This window comes from Lygodium microphyllum, chromosome 18 (genome assembly GCF_053477565.2).
Source record: "Lygodium microphyllum isolate KBCC chromosome 18, Lygodium_microphyllum_v1.1.10, whole genome shotgun sequence".
NCBI lineage: Eukaryota > Viridiplantae > Streptophyta > Polypodiopsida > Schizaeales > Lygodiaceae > Lygodium > Lygodium microphyllum.
Genome location: NC_141152.1, coordinates 14,303,884 through 14,319,029, shown reverse-complemented (window position 1 = coordinate 14,319,029; position 15,146 = coordinate 14,303,884). Strand labels below are relative to the sequence as shown.

Below are 15,146 nucleotides of genomic sequence, written 5' to 3'. Positions count from 1 at the left end.
AATCAAAAATAAAGGCATTGCGAGTACACCATATATGCCACAGGGCTGACCATCTAAGGAAATGAAATAGGCATGAACAATCTGAACTTAAAGAGGGCATAGAGGACATATCTCCCATAATCCACGAACGAACTAATAGGCAGTGCTGAGTCACGGAGGACCAGACACGGGAAATGAAATTCCAGATCTGTCGCGCAACAAGGCAAGAGACAAAGAGGTGAAGCAATGTCTCATCACACGTAGTGCAGAAAACACAAAGCCCAGCAGAGATCTTTCGGGCACGGAGCACTTCGCCCGTTGGAAGACCCCCAATAAGCAGCCGCCACATGAACACTTTTCCCTAATACGGGACCTTAGACTTCCAAAGCTGGATAAATCTTTCCCTCCACTTCTTTTTATTGTCCCTACGATGCCATAATCTATTCACTTTCCCCATGACCCATCTGTTGGCTTCCACCATCTAATGATATATCTGATTAGCTGACCTTTTTCCAAAATCATCAGGAAGCACAAACATCCAGTCACGCCAAGGATCCAATGGATGTAATACAAGCAAAGGAAAGAACCTCTGAAGACTATCCTGTATGGATGACCAAATGTCCCTGTATCCACAAGGCACCTGAAAGTACTAACGAATACGCCTAAAGGAATAAAGACGGGCCTGCCCAGGAATAACACCATCACTGATTGTCTTCAACCCCAACCTAGCCATCTGATTGAACTTGTCTCGCTATAAATCTTTTTGTGGCCAATCCAATAACCTTGAGCAAGCCAGTATTTCTCCTTGCAGCGAATTTTCCTCTTTACGAATATCCAAGGGACACCAAACTACAAAACGAAGCATCTCTTGCCAGGAAGCTATCAAATGAGAAAGAAGAAAAGAACGGGAGACCTTTAAAGGCCTCATTGAATTAAGCACATGCCACATGCCACCAGGAAGCATGAATAACAATGCTACCATGAGAGATGCCAGTCTTTTCTATGAAGAAGAACTTGGCAATGTCTAACCAAGGATGACACTGAGTACATAGACTCTCAAACAGGTAAAGCCTCAAAGCGGCCATATGCAAATTGACATCTAGTAAAGTTGCACCCCCCATCCTTTTCGGAGTGGTCACATGCTGCCAAGAGATCCATACCTGTCCCAAACGATTGCCTTTCTTTTTCCAGAGCATAAATCTGATAGGCTGAACCAAATCCAAAATGGACTTCTTTGTCCAAGGAAGTTGTGGCAGAAAGAATGAGATCATACTAATCATTATACATTGAGCCACTTTTAATCTAACATGTAGTAGCCAACTCTGGGATTTCCAGTACATGAACCTGTCATGAATTCGGGAGGCCATCCAATCCAGCAAGGCTCGGGGAGCAACCTCCACACCAATAGGGTATCCCAAGTGTCTGATTATATTGCCCCTTGTGATTGTAATTCCATTCCAGCCCAAGGCCTACAGATCATTCTCCGTACAGGAGAGAAGGGTGGATTTCTAAGTATTAATGTGAAGACCCGATGCCAAAGCAAAAAGATTCCAGGCCACCATTGCCCGGTTAACATTAATACCATCCGCCTTAAGGAACATAAAAGAATCATCCGCCAAAGATTGACCCACAAGCTAGTCACCACCAGGAAGAGTTAAGCCAACTATCTCACCTTGAGCTGCCAACTTATCCAATAATGAGAGCATGGGGTGAGTAACCAAAGCAAACACCAAAGGGCTAAGAGGACAACCTTGCCGAAGGGACCGGGATAAGGCAATTTCCTCAGTAATCCCTCCATTAAGAGCAATATGGGCCACAGCACCCTGACTAATAGTATCAACTAGAGAAACCATACGAGGCCCAAAACCCATTGTAGACATTAATTGCCGCAAGAAAGACTAGCTGACATGATCAAAAGCCTTCTCAATATCCAGCTGAAGCATAACAACCTGCTGGCTAGAAGCTTTGGCATAGTCAATTCCGAGCTGAACATTCAAAATGTTGTGCATCATATTCCGACCTTTAATAAAACCGTATTAACGTGGATGAATGAGGAGTGGAAAAACTTTTTGCAATCTGTTGGCAATAATTTTGGAGAAGATTTTATATAACAATCCCATAACAGAAACTCTCTCTCTCTCTCTCTCTCTCTCTCTCTCTCTCTCTCTCTCTCTCTCTCTCTGTGCCCCTGCCTCCCAAAAAACACCTAAGGATCACATGACCCGTTGGGTGAGATCATGACCCTGATTGTTTTTGGGGCAGTACAACAAGAGGGCATGGAAGATGTCTCCAAAGATGTTTTAGGAGAGACGTTCAGGTACCCTGATCACAGTACCAGAAGCATGGTACAGCTATGTAAATAATCTATAGAAGGTACAAGACCAACCCCCTATGTCTCCCCCCGCAAGGACCCCATCCATCTTGCAGTTAAAGTAAACATATGGAAATGTGAGAAATATCCAACTCTAAATTCTATATTACTGTTCACATGATCTGCTATGTGGCCATGTCAAAATTGGCAGACCGAGTAATATGATACCCTAGATCTACTATTTGATATCATGACCACCAATCTGCACTGATGCACATCCCTACTCTGTAAATCGGTGTCAAAAGGGCTCTCTCCTAGTTTAACACCATTGTCATCGACAACATAAACCAATATATTGTTGCCAAAAGCCAAGTCTAGCAACCCATTAAACCCCTGTTGACAGTATACATTTGGCTCTTTAAGCAACACTCCATCTTGCACCTGATGGGTTCGATTTTTCTTTAGTCCCGACCATTTGGTGCTCTGAAGATTAGCATCTCAGTTTTGTTGGCTTGCCTGTTGCTTGTCTCTAACTTAGAGACATGGAAGAAGGTTAAGCATCTGGATTTCATTGGCTTGCCTGTTATTTTCCCCTACCTTTGAGGCATAAAAGAAGGTTGAGCTTTCCATAGATTAGGCTCCCTTTGAGACATGTAAGAAGGTCAAATATGCCATACAGTAGAAGTAGACATTTAATGTAGAGGAGGAACGGGAACAGTATAAACCCTATTTCCCCATGAAAGACTCATTCATTGGAGAAAAATAATGGAATACACTAAAAGGAGAAAGAGCTAACAATGAAACACCAAGTGCCACACGTCAAAAAGCTACACCATAAGAATCAGTAAGCAACAAAAAGAAAAATCACAAGCTATTACCTTCGCACCATCATCACCAAAGTCGTTACCAGAGAAGTTAAGTGTCTTCAAATAGTTGTTTGTTGGTAAGACATCTATAAGTGCTTTCAGACCCACTGCTGTTATCCCATTTGCTGAGAAATCTACAGCTTCTGCACTCTAAATCAAAGAACATGGCATCAGTGTCCACATTATCTTGCCATGCTTTGGAACTTGAGATACTCTCCAATCAAGTGATGATACAACTGTCAGAAGATCTTGTTTCGCCTCTTTTTATTCTTCATCGTACCTTGTTGAATGCCAGACTTTCAGCCAGGAAAACAAACCCCTCATCTCCAAAATTCCGACCTAAAGAATGGAAGCAGTGAGCACATTGTACCAGTTAATTTTTCATATGACTTTCCTGACAAGTAGTAGGAGGACAAGCCCCAATCTCGAAAGAAATAAACAAATTACCATGATTTCAAAGCTACTCCTTTCCTGTCAGAAACTAAGGCTTACCTTATTCCTCTGTATTGCTAGTTCTAGCCAAGTGATGCCAATGGATCCTTTAATACATGTGCATAATATTTTCAAATCAATCAGAGTCCTAACAGGAGCCTTATAAACAGCATAAGCTCAGTCTTGCACCACACTAGTGAGTCTATTTAGCCCATCTAGAGGGTTAATTGTGAGATGACAAGCAAGCATTGGCATAAGAAAATTAAAGTATAACAGTCAGAAACAATGGCCTTACTAACTGTTAGAAGGAAATACTTCACTGGTAAATTGCTCAGAATCCAGTGACAGTCTATGTGTATGGTAGAAAGTATTTTTCTCTGAGATTGTCAAGATCCACTTGCATTCCTTCCTATAAGAGGTAACGTGCAGTATCTGACTCTCTCTCGCTCATACTGTTGGATTATAAAGTGGTCACAATGGTCACTGAGCTCCTCTCCAGTGGCTATCATTATTGTCTACTCACCATATTGCCTTCCTTGCCCCCATCTGGCCCTTTCTTCCCTTATTGTTGTCCAGCCACCATGTCTCTACCATGCATTGCCTGTCTGCTGCCCCTTGGGCCTTGGCACAGCCAGGACTCTCCCCATAGAAAACCTTGCTTGGCTGGCACCCGGCTGTCTGGCATCAATTGATGCCACCAATGTCCCCACCTCTACCCTTGTCACGTGCTGATCTATATGTTCCTACCTGTGCTCCCCCCAAAAAAAACATACATGTCATGCTCATCTGTCTCACCCTCAAAACCACTATATTGTGTAGTGTGCCTCCTGCCCTTTTGCCTCCTTGCAACAATTTTCTTGATTGTTGTGCAAATGCAGAAACTAGGTTCTTGCTTTAGCCATGTGCAGTTGCAACCCTTAGTAAAAGACTAGAGCAGCCAGAGCTGAAAGATGCATGCGGAATGACTTTGATGGAATGAATGTACAAGAAAGGATAGAGGCCAAACACGCAACAGCCCAGAAACAAACTGAATTGATCCTATCATGAGGACATGTATTTTTGAAACCTCACTTAACATGTGAATTAATTTTTAATCACATGATTAAGTAAATGATGCACAGGTGAGATGCAACTGGGGTTAAAGTAAATTTACGAGCCCGGGACCCAAAGAAATCACGGGATGTCAAAGGCAAAGGTTGCTATAAGTTACACCGCACAGGTACTTGGTGGTATTTGGTGCCAGTTGTTGGCCTAGGTCATCCATTTGGCCATAAGTGTTAGTTGGTGACACTAGAAAAATGGCATTTAATGATACCTACTGCCAATATGATAGTCAAAGATGGCACAGAGACACTCAGAAATGGAAGTTGCCTAGCCAATTTAATTATTGGCCAGTTAGATTATTTTTCAGGGCACCAAAATAATTATTAGATTAATTTTTCGTATTTTAAGGCTGAAAATTAATATTTAATTATGAAAAATACTAGAAAAACCATTTGGGAACACTTGTGAAAAATGCCCATGCAAGACTGAAAAACGTCTTTAGAGGCTGGAGAGAGGCATTTCTATAAATTCAGCCTGCAAGAGAGAGAGAGGGGAGGTTGCTGGTCTGATTAGCAGCCATTGGAGGACCTTCTAAGGCAACCAGGGAAAAATAAAAGACCAATCAACAGCAAGAGACAGTATCTACACGCTGTTGAGGCAAGGCACCAATAGTAAATGACTGATTTTCTTCAGTTCTTTGCATCTACATGCTGTTGTAGTAGGGCAGCAGCTGCACTTGACTGATTTTCAGTTATTCTTCACGACAAAACTCTGAATTTTCTCTCTCTACAACCTTCCCTCTCATCTCCCAACCATTTCACAACCTTGCTCCGAAGATCTCAGCATTTGGACCTTAGAGGCTGAGAAATTGCAAATTTCTCTGTTGTAAACCCTAATTTACAACAGAAATTAGGGTTTAGCAGTAGCCTTGGGAAGCGTGCCAAAAATTGGAAGCTCCAAGACTTGGATTCAACAAGGCTGAAGGTGAATTTCAGCTGAATTCAGGTGGAGGACTAGCCAGCCATTGAATTCGGGGCATTTCCATCATCTATGAAGTAGGTGAAGGCCAATTGAGTGCCCGAATCAAGGGGAAAAATAGATTGAAGACTTGTTGGTCACTTTGGACAGCAAGGGGAGTTCAAATACCGAAAGGGATTGGGAGAATCCCATTGTAAATCAACTTTTTCTTCAATAAAGCAAAAGAAATACCGAAAGGGGCGCCAATTTTGGGGCCAATCGGGTGTGCATTGTCCAAAATCAGTAGGTAAATTTGTATTTTCAGATTTGCATTAATTGTTTGCTGCTGTAATTAAGTTGTAATCAGGGATTTACCACCCTATTTGAGGAGGAAGGCTGGTTACAAATCATGTAGGTGCAAGAATATAGCTGCCCTGATGATGTGGCAAAAGTGGCAAATGGAAATGTCCCAAAGACTGTCTGGGCAGTGCCCATGCAATGGGTGTCTTATATGGAAGGGGACACACCAAAACAACCCCTCTCAGCAACATATCAAACCCAAAAGAGATGAGTAATGCATACAAAATATATACAGTGTAATGGAGGGGAAAATATGGCTCCCCTCTCACCAATGCAAACTCGATACAAAATATACCCAAGGCTGCTAATGAGTAAAGCATCAATGAATAACATTCTCCTACAAAGGAACAAACTCAAATCAAAGAGCTCCTTGCTCAATCTGCTCACGAAAAAGATGGTAACAAACTCTTATGTGCTTGATCCTCAACTCAAAGAACAAGTTTCAACCAAGGGCAATGGCACTCTAGCTATCCAAGAAGACTGTGGTAGGGTGAGCCTAGGAGTGCACTAAATCTTCTAGAAGGTGTCGAAGATACATTAGCTCAAGGTGACATCATAGCATGCCTGGTACTCTTGCCTGTGCTGAAGATCCTACAATAGTAGGCTGCTTCCAACTAAATCAACAAATAAGTCCTAAGCCAAGGGAGAGGCAAAAACCACCATGTGATCACTCTAGTGTTGCTGTCACTGGCCCAACCGAAATCTAGGTAACCCTATAAACTGGTGACCCAATGGTGTTAGCAGAGTGTACGTCTCCTGGGCAAGTTTGTGTATTCATGGCATTTTAGTATTTTATGCCAGACACTTTTGTAGCTGGCCGACTGGTATTAAGGTGTCCACTTTTCAATCTGGTCATCCGCTTTAGCATACTGTTTGCCTATTTAGGCAGGCTCCCGCCTCCTCAGTCTTACACTTGCACATACTCGTCCTGGTAGAGAGAGGGAGACTGTGTCCACTGCTGGTGACTCAGTGCCTGTTCTTCTGCCTTGGTATGTGGATTTCATTTCGCAAGCATATTCTTCTTGAGTTCTTGTGTTCTTTGCAGTGTTCTTCTTGTTATTTGTGTTTGTGCAGTCTATTACAGCAGTGTCACTCGCTTCCATTGCTGCCCCCTATTTTGACATGGTATCAGACATCTGTCTTAGTGTTCTCCAAGTTCTGTACTCTGCAGGCCTGTGTTTTCCCCTTTCCTACCTACATTTGACTGCTGTGGACTGATCGCAGGGCTGGGTGACTTCACCTCTTGCTGCATGACCTATTGACCTATTGTCAGACCTGACAAAACCTGTATTTTCCTGCCTTAATGCTGTGTTTTCAGTCTGCCTATTCTTGGCAAGGCTATGTCACTTTCTGCTGTGCTGCACAACTGCTTCTTCTGCCTCACAACTGTTTCTTCTGCCTCAGTAATGCATACAAAATATCAACTACCTAACCAAAACAACCCCTCTCAGCTGCGCCCTGGTTTGTACTCTTGCCTGGTTCATCCTTTGCCTGTTGTGAACTGTCTAAAGTTGCATTTTCCCACATTCTCATCAGACCTGCTTTGGGCTGAAGTGTTTTTGCAGCCGTCGACTCTTGTTCACCACTTTTCTTTTTCTTTTTCCCGGGTTGTACCTTTCCTTTAATGTTATCTTTAGAGAGGGTTTGCACGTATCACTCATCATGAATTGTACATACTACACCACCCTCTTTACATTGATCTTGTGAGAGAGCGCAATGGAAGAGAGTCACGAACACAAAGAGAAAGGAGAAGAGAAGAGACAACAAGAAAAGAAGAAAAATCTGCACTAAACAATGAAGAAAAGCTGAATACAACGAGGACTAATCAGTCCTTGTATGCAGTCCAAGCCGTCAGTGAGGGCACGGGATCAAGCTGAATAATGATGACAGCACTGTGATGGTGACAGAGATGGTGACAATAACGGAGACAGTGATGGAGACTGTGCAAGCAGCAGTCCTCACCGGAGAGGGAGAAGCACGCAGCAATCTGAATGTGCACTTACCTACCAGAAAGAAGAATGATCTGCCCAGCCAAATGTGCCAACTATAAATAGCTGAAAACCTCCAAAACTGGCCAATCAAAATACGCAATCCCACTACAATAAGAAACTGCAAAAATGCTAGTGTGGCAGTCCTGGAGCAGTCACAAACTCCAGGCGCTGGAAACTGACTAGCTGGGCAGTACACGCTCTAAAATGCTTGACATCAAAACAAATGACAAACATGTCAGAACTCCTAACATCCCTGCCTACTCAAATTGAGGCTCACATGTAGGAGATGACAGTGCATGACAAACATAATTACTAACACCCCCTCTCAAATCATGGATGTGGCTAAAGGCTAAAGAAGACACGGATCCGAGGGTGGCAAAAAGAGTGCCAATACCGTTGGATGTAGACTGCCGATGAAGAAGCTCCTCACGATCCTAGCGATCCCCCTCTGAGACACTAGGGGCTAGAGAATCCACCGCCGCATCATCAAGATCATCCCCCTCTAAAAGGGATGGGGTTTTTGGTGGCTCCCAAGGAGAGGGTGGGGAATGGAAAGGAACCTATGGAGTAGATGGTACACAAGTGGGAATAGCTGCAGTAATAGACAACTGCATAGGAGGACCCTACATAAGAGAAGGGGAGCTTGTAGAGCCTGCTCTCCTACCAACCTATTCCTAGAATAGCTCCTAAAAAGAATCCTCAATAAGCATGGTTTGCTTAGTGAAGACAACTCAAATACCAAGTCTAATAAGACCATATATTGAGGAGTGGAAAGCCCAAGTCTCGACCCAAGACCTTCACAAAACAAGCATACTATCCCTACCATTACTGGGTGTCGGTGGAAAAGCAAAACGACTAAGGTATGGGTGACACAAATATAGCAAAAATGTGAAGCAAGCAAGCAAGCTAGGGAGAACTACCTTGGGGACTGCCATGGGCAATGTCACGAATATGATGGATCTAGAGTCGACCACTCCAAAAGACCGAAAAGGGATAAATGTATACAAATACATGTTTACATGAACAGAATGCCAACGCATGGGGTAATACAAAGGAAGATGCAAGATGTCGTGCTCCACAAAATGCAATGCAACGATGCCACTTGGACAGTGCTCTTGCAGGGAAATTGTTCACTTGCCTAAGTGCCCTTTTACAATCATGCCATCCTAACAGTGCGGATGAAGTTTCAAATGTCTATAAGCACAATACAAAAGAATAAATGAATGAAAAAATTATAAGCAGAATCACTGTCACTATCGAGAGAAGTAGCCGCCCCCTCTCAAATTGGAAGGGAAAGCAAGAGGGAAGCACACTCTCCCCGTCAATCTGAAGTAGGAGACAGTGTACCCAAGCCGATCCTAGGTAGAAGATATTGAAGAACCGGCCGATTGACCGCTTAATGAAGACACAAACTCTAGGCGAATAGTGCCTAGCTCAACTTGCTCTCTAGAAAAGTGGAAGTGGACTCCCACATGCCGCCTCCATTGTGTGATGATTGGATTGCCTGCAAGGGCAATGGCACTTTGGTTGTCGCAATAGACAATGGTGGGAGAGTCACAAGGGAAGTGAAGCGCCGCCAATAAGCTCCTCAAGTAGATGGCTTCGATGGTGCCATCGAAGAGAACTCTATACTCAACCTCGGTCTAGGAAGCCACCACCATCTCTTGCTTATGGGTGGACCAAGAAATGGGAGCCGTACCCAAGGTGAAGAGGTAACCGCCATGGGAACATTGGGTGTCAAAATTTCCTGCCCAATCAAAATCAATATACCCTTACAAACATAAACCAGAACCATAAATGACACCATAAGAAGAAGTACACCGTAAATAACACAACACATGAAGACATGCGATCCAATGTGACATCCTAGATACTGTGAAATACTAACTGAGAATGTTGACTGAGTAAGCTAAGTCTAGCCTAGTATGAATTAACCAAAGAAATTTCCCTACAACAGTAAGAAGATTAGCTCGGGGAGTGAGCTTTCCTATTTTATCATCAGGCGTGTGTATGTATGCATGACACCAGAAAACTTTGAAGTGGGATATAACAAGCCGAGAGTCAAAGAATGCCTCGTGCGAGGTCTTCTGAGAAAGAGCCGCAGTCGGGCACCGGTTAAGGATATACACCGCAGTGTTAGCAGCCTCAATCCAAAGGTGCTCGAGAAGCTCTACTACGAACAATATAGAGCGTGCCGTTTCCATGATTGTCTGGTTCCGACACTCTAGAACTCCATTCTAAGAGGAAAAGTTGGTAGAGATGAGCTGGCAAGAGATACCATACTCCTGTAGAAACTCGGAAAACTGGTGGAAGATAAACTCACCACCACTATCACTCCTCACACAACCAACACAACAACCCATTTGGTTATGAACAACCAGCATCCAAGAAAAAAAATATACGAAAGCATTGGACTTATGCTTGAGGAAGAACACCCACATGTATCTCGAATGATCATCAGTATCAAAAAGAAGTATGACGCACCGTTCAAGGCAGCAGTGGATGTGGGTCCACAAAGATCAAGTGAATCAATCTAAGAGGTGCCTCAACTCTATGTAGACTGTTGAGGAAATGGGGTATGGTGCCGATTCCCGAGCTGATATGCTCCACAGACATCTCGAGCTAGCTTTAAGCGAGGAAGGCCCTCAACCATCTCACGGCAAGACAACTCATCAAGAGAGTCAGAGCGAAGATACCCTACGCAGAAAATGCCAAAGACACTCATTATTCATAGGCTCCCGAGATGTGGCTAATGCTTGGAAGCTATGGCACACAAAGCCCTCTGCTATCGGATCAATAAGAAAGTGAGTCATGTGTTATAGGCCATCAGACTGTGCCTCACTGCAAGTAATCACTAAACCAGTCTGAGAGCCAAGGACCTCGACTGTGGTCGTTGTAAAGAAAACTACTCGCCCCAACCAGCAAAGCTGCTGAACAAATAACAAGTTCACCCCAAGTTAAGGGACATGGTATACATTGTCCAATGAAGCCGAATCCAGGCCCTTGTCAATGGCAAAACTGGCGCAACCTTGAGCCTAGATTTTGACCGAGGAGTTGTTTCCTACATGGACCCCCTCGACTACAGGGGCTCGGGTTAGAAAGATGTTCTCTATAGGAGTCATGTGATGTGTAGCTCCACTATCCATAATCCAAAACAGGTGCTGATGTGCTCGGCTGTGACGAGTAGGCCTCTGCGGTAACCTCGTCAAGAGGCAACTCACTAATGTGCACGATACTCACATCAAATATCTCCTAGTATTGCATATGTTCATGTGCCAAATGAGTTGCGCAAGAAACTGGATCCAAAGGCTGAAAAGTGTGTCTTTGTTGGATACTTGGGGGTCATGTTCACAATATAGACAGCAGTATGGACAGCTTCAAACCAAAAATGATTTGGCATATTCTTTTCAGCCATTAATGTATCAAAGGGAGCCAATTCTAGATCTCCTTGCCTGTATTGCATGTTCCCACAGCCAGAGAGAGAGAGAGTTGGGATCTTCACAGTTAATGCTAAGATTCTCCCTAGTATGCCTCTCATTTGCATCTCCAGCATTGTTATCATTCAACAAATGCTGCCAATCCTTATGAACTTCAAGGGTGCAGGAAAAACTCCAATAGTTCTCCCAACACCTTTGAATATCGCTCTCATAATCATATGCTTGAATCTTTACCTCCTTCAATGGCTTAGGGTTTCTCATCCTCATTTAAAACTACATGTTTATTTCCAAGCCATTGACAAAGAGGTCACAAAGCACATCTTCTAGCAATTGACTAACTTTCATTGGTCAAAGCTTCAAAATGTCATCAAAGGCTATTGTGTACTCTTTAATGGAGATATACGACTCTGACCGAATCTGTGCAAGTTGTTCCAAGACCTGAGTCATGGGAACCTTCTTCTTATACTCATCTAGAAATTTGTCACACAAAGGTTCTAATTGACCCTCTTGGGAGACTTCGGTACCATTTCCTCGCCTCTCCCTTCAGGATACTTAAAAACACAAGCATCTGATATATATCATCAAATCTACTTGCAAGGCAAGTTAAGCTGTATTTTTTCAAATGCAACATCGGATCCTCATCTAGCAGCCCATAAAACACTAGGAGATCCCTATAAGGAGGAGGGCATTTAATCCTCTTCTTAAGGATCAACATTGAATCATCTAGATCTTCATACTCGTCTTAACCTAGTTCCAATGTCTTAGAGATTCTGCTCTCTTTTATTTCCACCTCTAATGGTGTAGTAAAGTTACTTGTTCCATGGACTTCCCTTTCCAACTAACAAAGCAATTTAGGGAATCCAATACCATGAAACAGGGGATCTACCCCATCACTTACTAGTGGTGCTTTAGCAAGTATATTCTCATATGTCATCGCTTTACTTAAACCAAGGATAGGTCCCAATAGAACCTTCCTTGCTAACAACGGTTTTCCGCACAGACATCATCAAATGCTTTATGGATCTTAGTAATTTTACTGCGCTAACTAACTGTGTCAAGCACTAGCATCGAACATCTCCTTGGGTCATAATCATGTCTTGCTATGGCATATTGACCATTGTCGTTTTAGTCTTTTCTTCTACAAAATTATCATCATTAGTAGTCATAAATGACCGTGCTGCCTTTCTCTTTTCTCTATCTCCCATGGGCTATTAATCTGGTAGGAAACTCCATGGTTACTTTCCCATAGTGGCCCAAACTCATGCATGGTATCACCTACGGGGCAAAGGATGAAATAGTTAGCCACATGACCAGCAACATGACCATAGCCAAAGATCCCACTTAACCATTCAAGATTGACGGATTGTCTTCTGGATTGCGCGAACTTTTTAGACTAACCGTCATGCTAATGACAAAAGGCTTTAATGATCCCCAATTTAAAATCCACCACTTCAAGGCGGCTCCCAGGTCGAAACTAAAAAAAACTAGGCCCCTTATAGCCAAGCTTTGGAAACTGCCACTTATTAGCAACTCTCGGCAAACACACCACCTATCGGGACCTAAAATGAGCCCAACACTAATCTAACAGCTCTAGCTAGGCTCCTAAACACACTAAACGGCCCCACACAGTCTTGTAGCAAGGAGTGTTTGGGTACTCTAACTAACTCTTCTAATTGTTGTGTTTGTAGATGAAATTTCGGATTGTAGTCCAACTAATTACCCTTCCTAACTCCAAGCAACAGAGTTTGCTACACATAGGTGACTATCTCACCTTAAATCACATACATAAAGGGCATCCCCGAGTCGAGTGTTGTGGTTCCTATTGCTCTCCTACACCCCAAGGATTGGCCCCCAAATGCGACGTTTGAAAAATATAAAACATCGTAACATACTCCTCTCTTGATATTTATTGTTCCAGAAGATTTTTCATATCCTCACCTAATTGTTCCCTTAGAATAAATGCCCTAACCTACGACTAGGGATCCTCTTCCACTCTACGTGGGTCAATAGGTTTGCAGACAATTGCTATGCATCCAGGAGATTTATTTCGATATTATGCTTATATACATATGCAATGTGTCGTGCCACATGGTGCTCAAACCATTCTAACTAATAAAACAACCACGTGACATGCAAAACTATTCTTTTCATGATTTATTCTAACGTAGTGCGGCGTTAAAGAGATGGAACCAAGCTAACCCGTGCTTCCACTCCTTTAAATGTTTGCTAAAACCCTAAATGCCTTACTGCGATGTACAAACATTTAGTTCTTCATTGCAAAGACGTAAGATTTCAGCATTCATTTCGTGTCTATGCCTTGTATCTATCGATTTTTATATTTTATCTATTATTTTACATAGAATCTATACTTACCCGACCACTTTAACACAAAAGCAAGCATAGGTTGAGGCTACCCCCCAAGCCCTACTGCTCACTATACATTCATCAATGTTTTCTTTATTCTTTTATTTTAAAGCTCAAAAATTGATTTTTTCCTCATTTTTTCTAATTTTTCACTATTTTTCTCAATTACTATTGTCATAATTACTGATAATTTTGCAATTTCTAATCATAAAACAGAGAGAGATTAAAAACTGAACTTTTGATAGAATGCATCATTCTCAGCAATTTTTGTGGTGTTTTGAAGTGAAGAATTGCAAGATCTCATGGCCAGGAGCATTCCTTATGGTTCGGACAGACAGAAAACTGATTTTTTAGGCCATGAAGGGATATGCAAAAAGATATGCCCCCCTCCCCCGTTTTCACTCTCTTAAGCCCAATTAATCAAATATCTAGTTCAGCCCTTTTGTGTTCACACTGTCAATGGCTAAAATCGGAGGTGCAAACAAACTCGGATTTGAAATTTGAAAGTAGAACTACGTTGTTGGCATTGTTTTCTATTGAGTCAGCCTCTTGGATGCTATTTTTGGCTTCTAGATCAAGTAGCTATTGTGTAATGCTAAAGTTGCGCCTCTTTAAATGGACAATCTAACAAACTCCAATTGATGAAAGGACGCTTCCAATGTGTTCTGGGCCACTCACTTTTGCTTAGAAAATTCCGGGGCCTCTTTATTTTTACCTCAAATGCTTCATTTTCTGCTTCAATTTTGGCGCCTAGTCGCATCTCTCATTGACAAGTACTAGGTGGTATTTGGTTATAGATTTTGGCCTAGATCATTTTATTAGCCATTAATGTTAATGGAGACATTAGGAACTAGATATGCAAGTAGTGGGTGATCAAGCCATCACCAAGGTGCTTCGGAAGGACGATGATGTCAATGTCGATCGTATCTAAAATGTTCCCCTAGGATCCAACATGCACACACGACTTTCGAGTAGGAAAAAATAAGCAGTATCCTCAAGCCACAGGACTGCCTCTATCGAGACAACCAATTCACCTTGTCTTTGGTTGTTCTTTCAAATGACTCATGTGGAACACACGGTGAACTCGGATTTCCAAAGGTGAATCAACTCATAGGTCACACTACTTATCTTCTTAGTAATTTGAAAAGGACCACAATACCTCGAAGATAATTTATAGCACTTGTCGGTAGTCATTGAATTGGAGTCGTTTGGGACTTAAAAGGTAAATCCACATGACCTCCTTGAGCTCTCTAGGAGTACAATGTCAGTTCGCATGAAATGTGGCATGATCTTGGGTTGTTTTAATACTTTTCCTAGCAATTGTCAACATCTCTTGCATATCATGCAAAAAGTTGACTATAGTCTGCATTTTCACCTCCTTAAGCTTTGAGGCAATCAGTGGTTT

General features: G+C 42.5%; 1 protein-coding gene across 6 annotated transcripts in view; it reads right to left on the bottom strand.

Annotated features, from left to right (window-relative positions):
- Positions 1 to 15,146, bottom strand: part of LOC148020607 (uncharacterized) — an 86,095-nt gene that overhangs the window by 49,822 nt on the left and 21,127 nt on the right. For all 6 annotated transcript variants that reach the window (XR_015694570.1, XM_087698396.1, XM_087698397.1 and 3 more), the window contains exons 4-5: positions 3,437 to 3,495; positions 3,169 to 3,306 (exon numbers count right to left, since the gene is read on the bottom strand). Coding sequence is in view for 5 of the 6 variants with exons in the window: in XM_087698396.1 (XP_087554522.1) it covers positions 3,169 to 3,306; positions 3,437 to 3,495 (197 nt within the window). In the remaining variant the exon portion in view is untranslated. The remainder of the gene's footprint in view (positions 1 to 3,168; positions 3,307 to 3,436; positions 3,496 to 15,146) is intronic.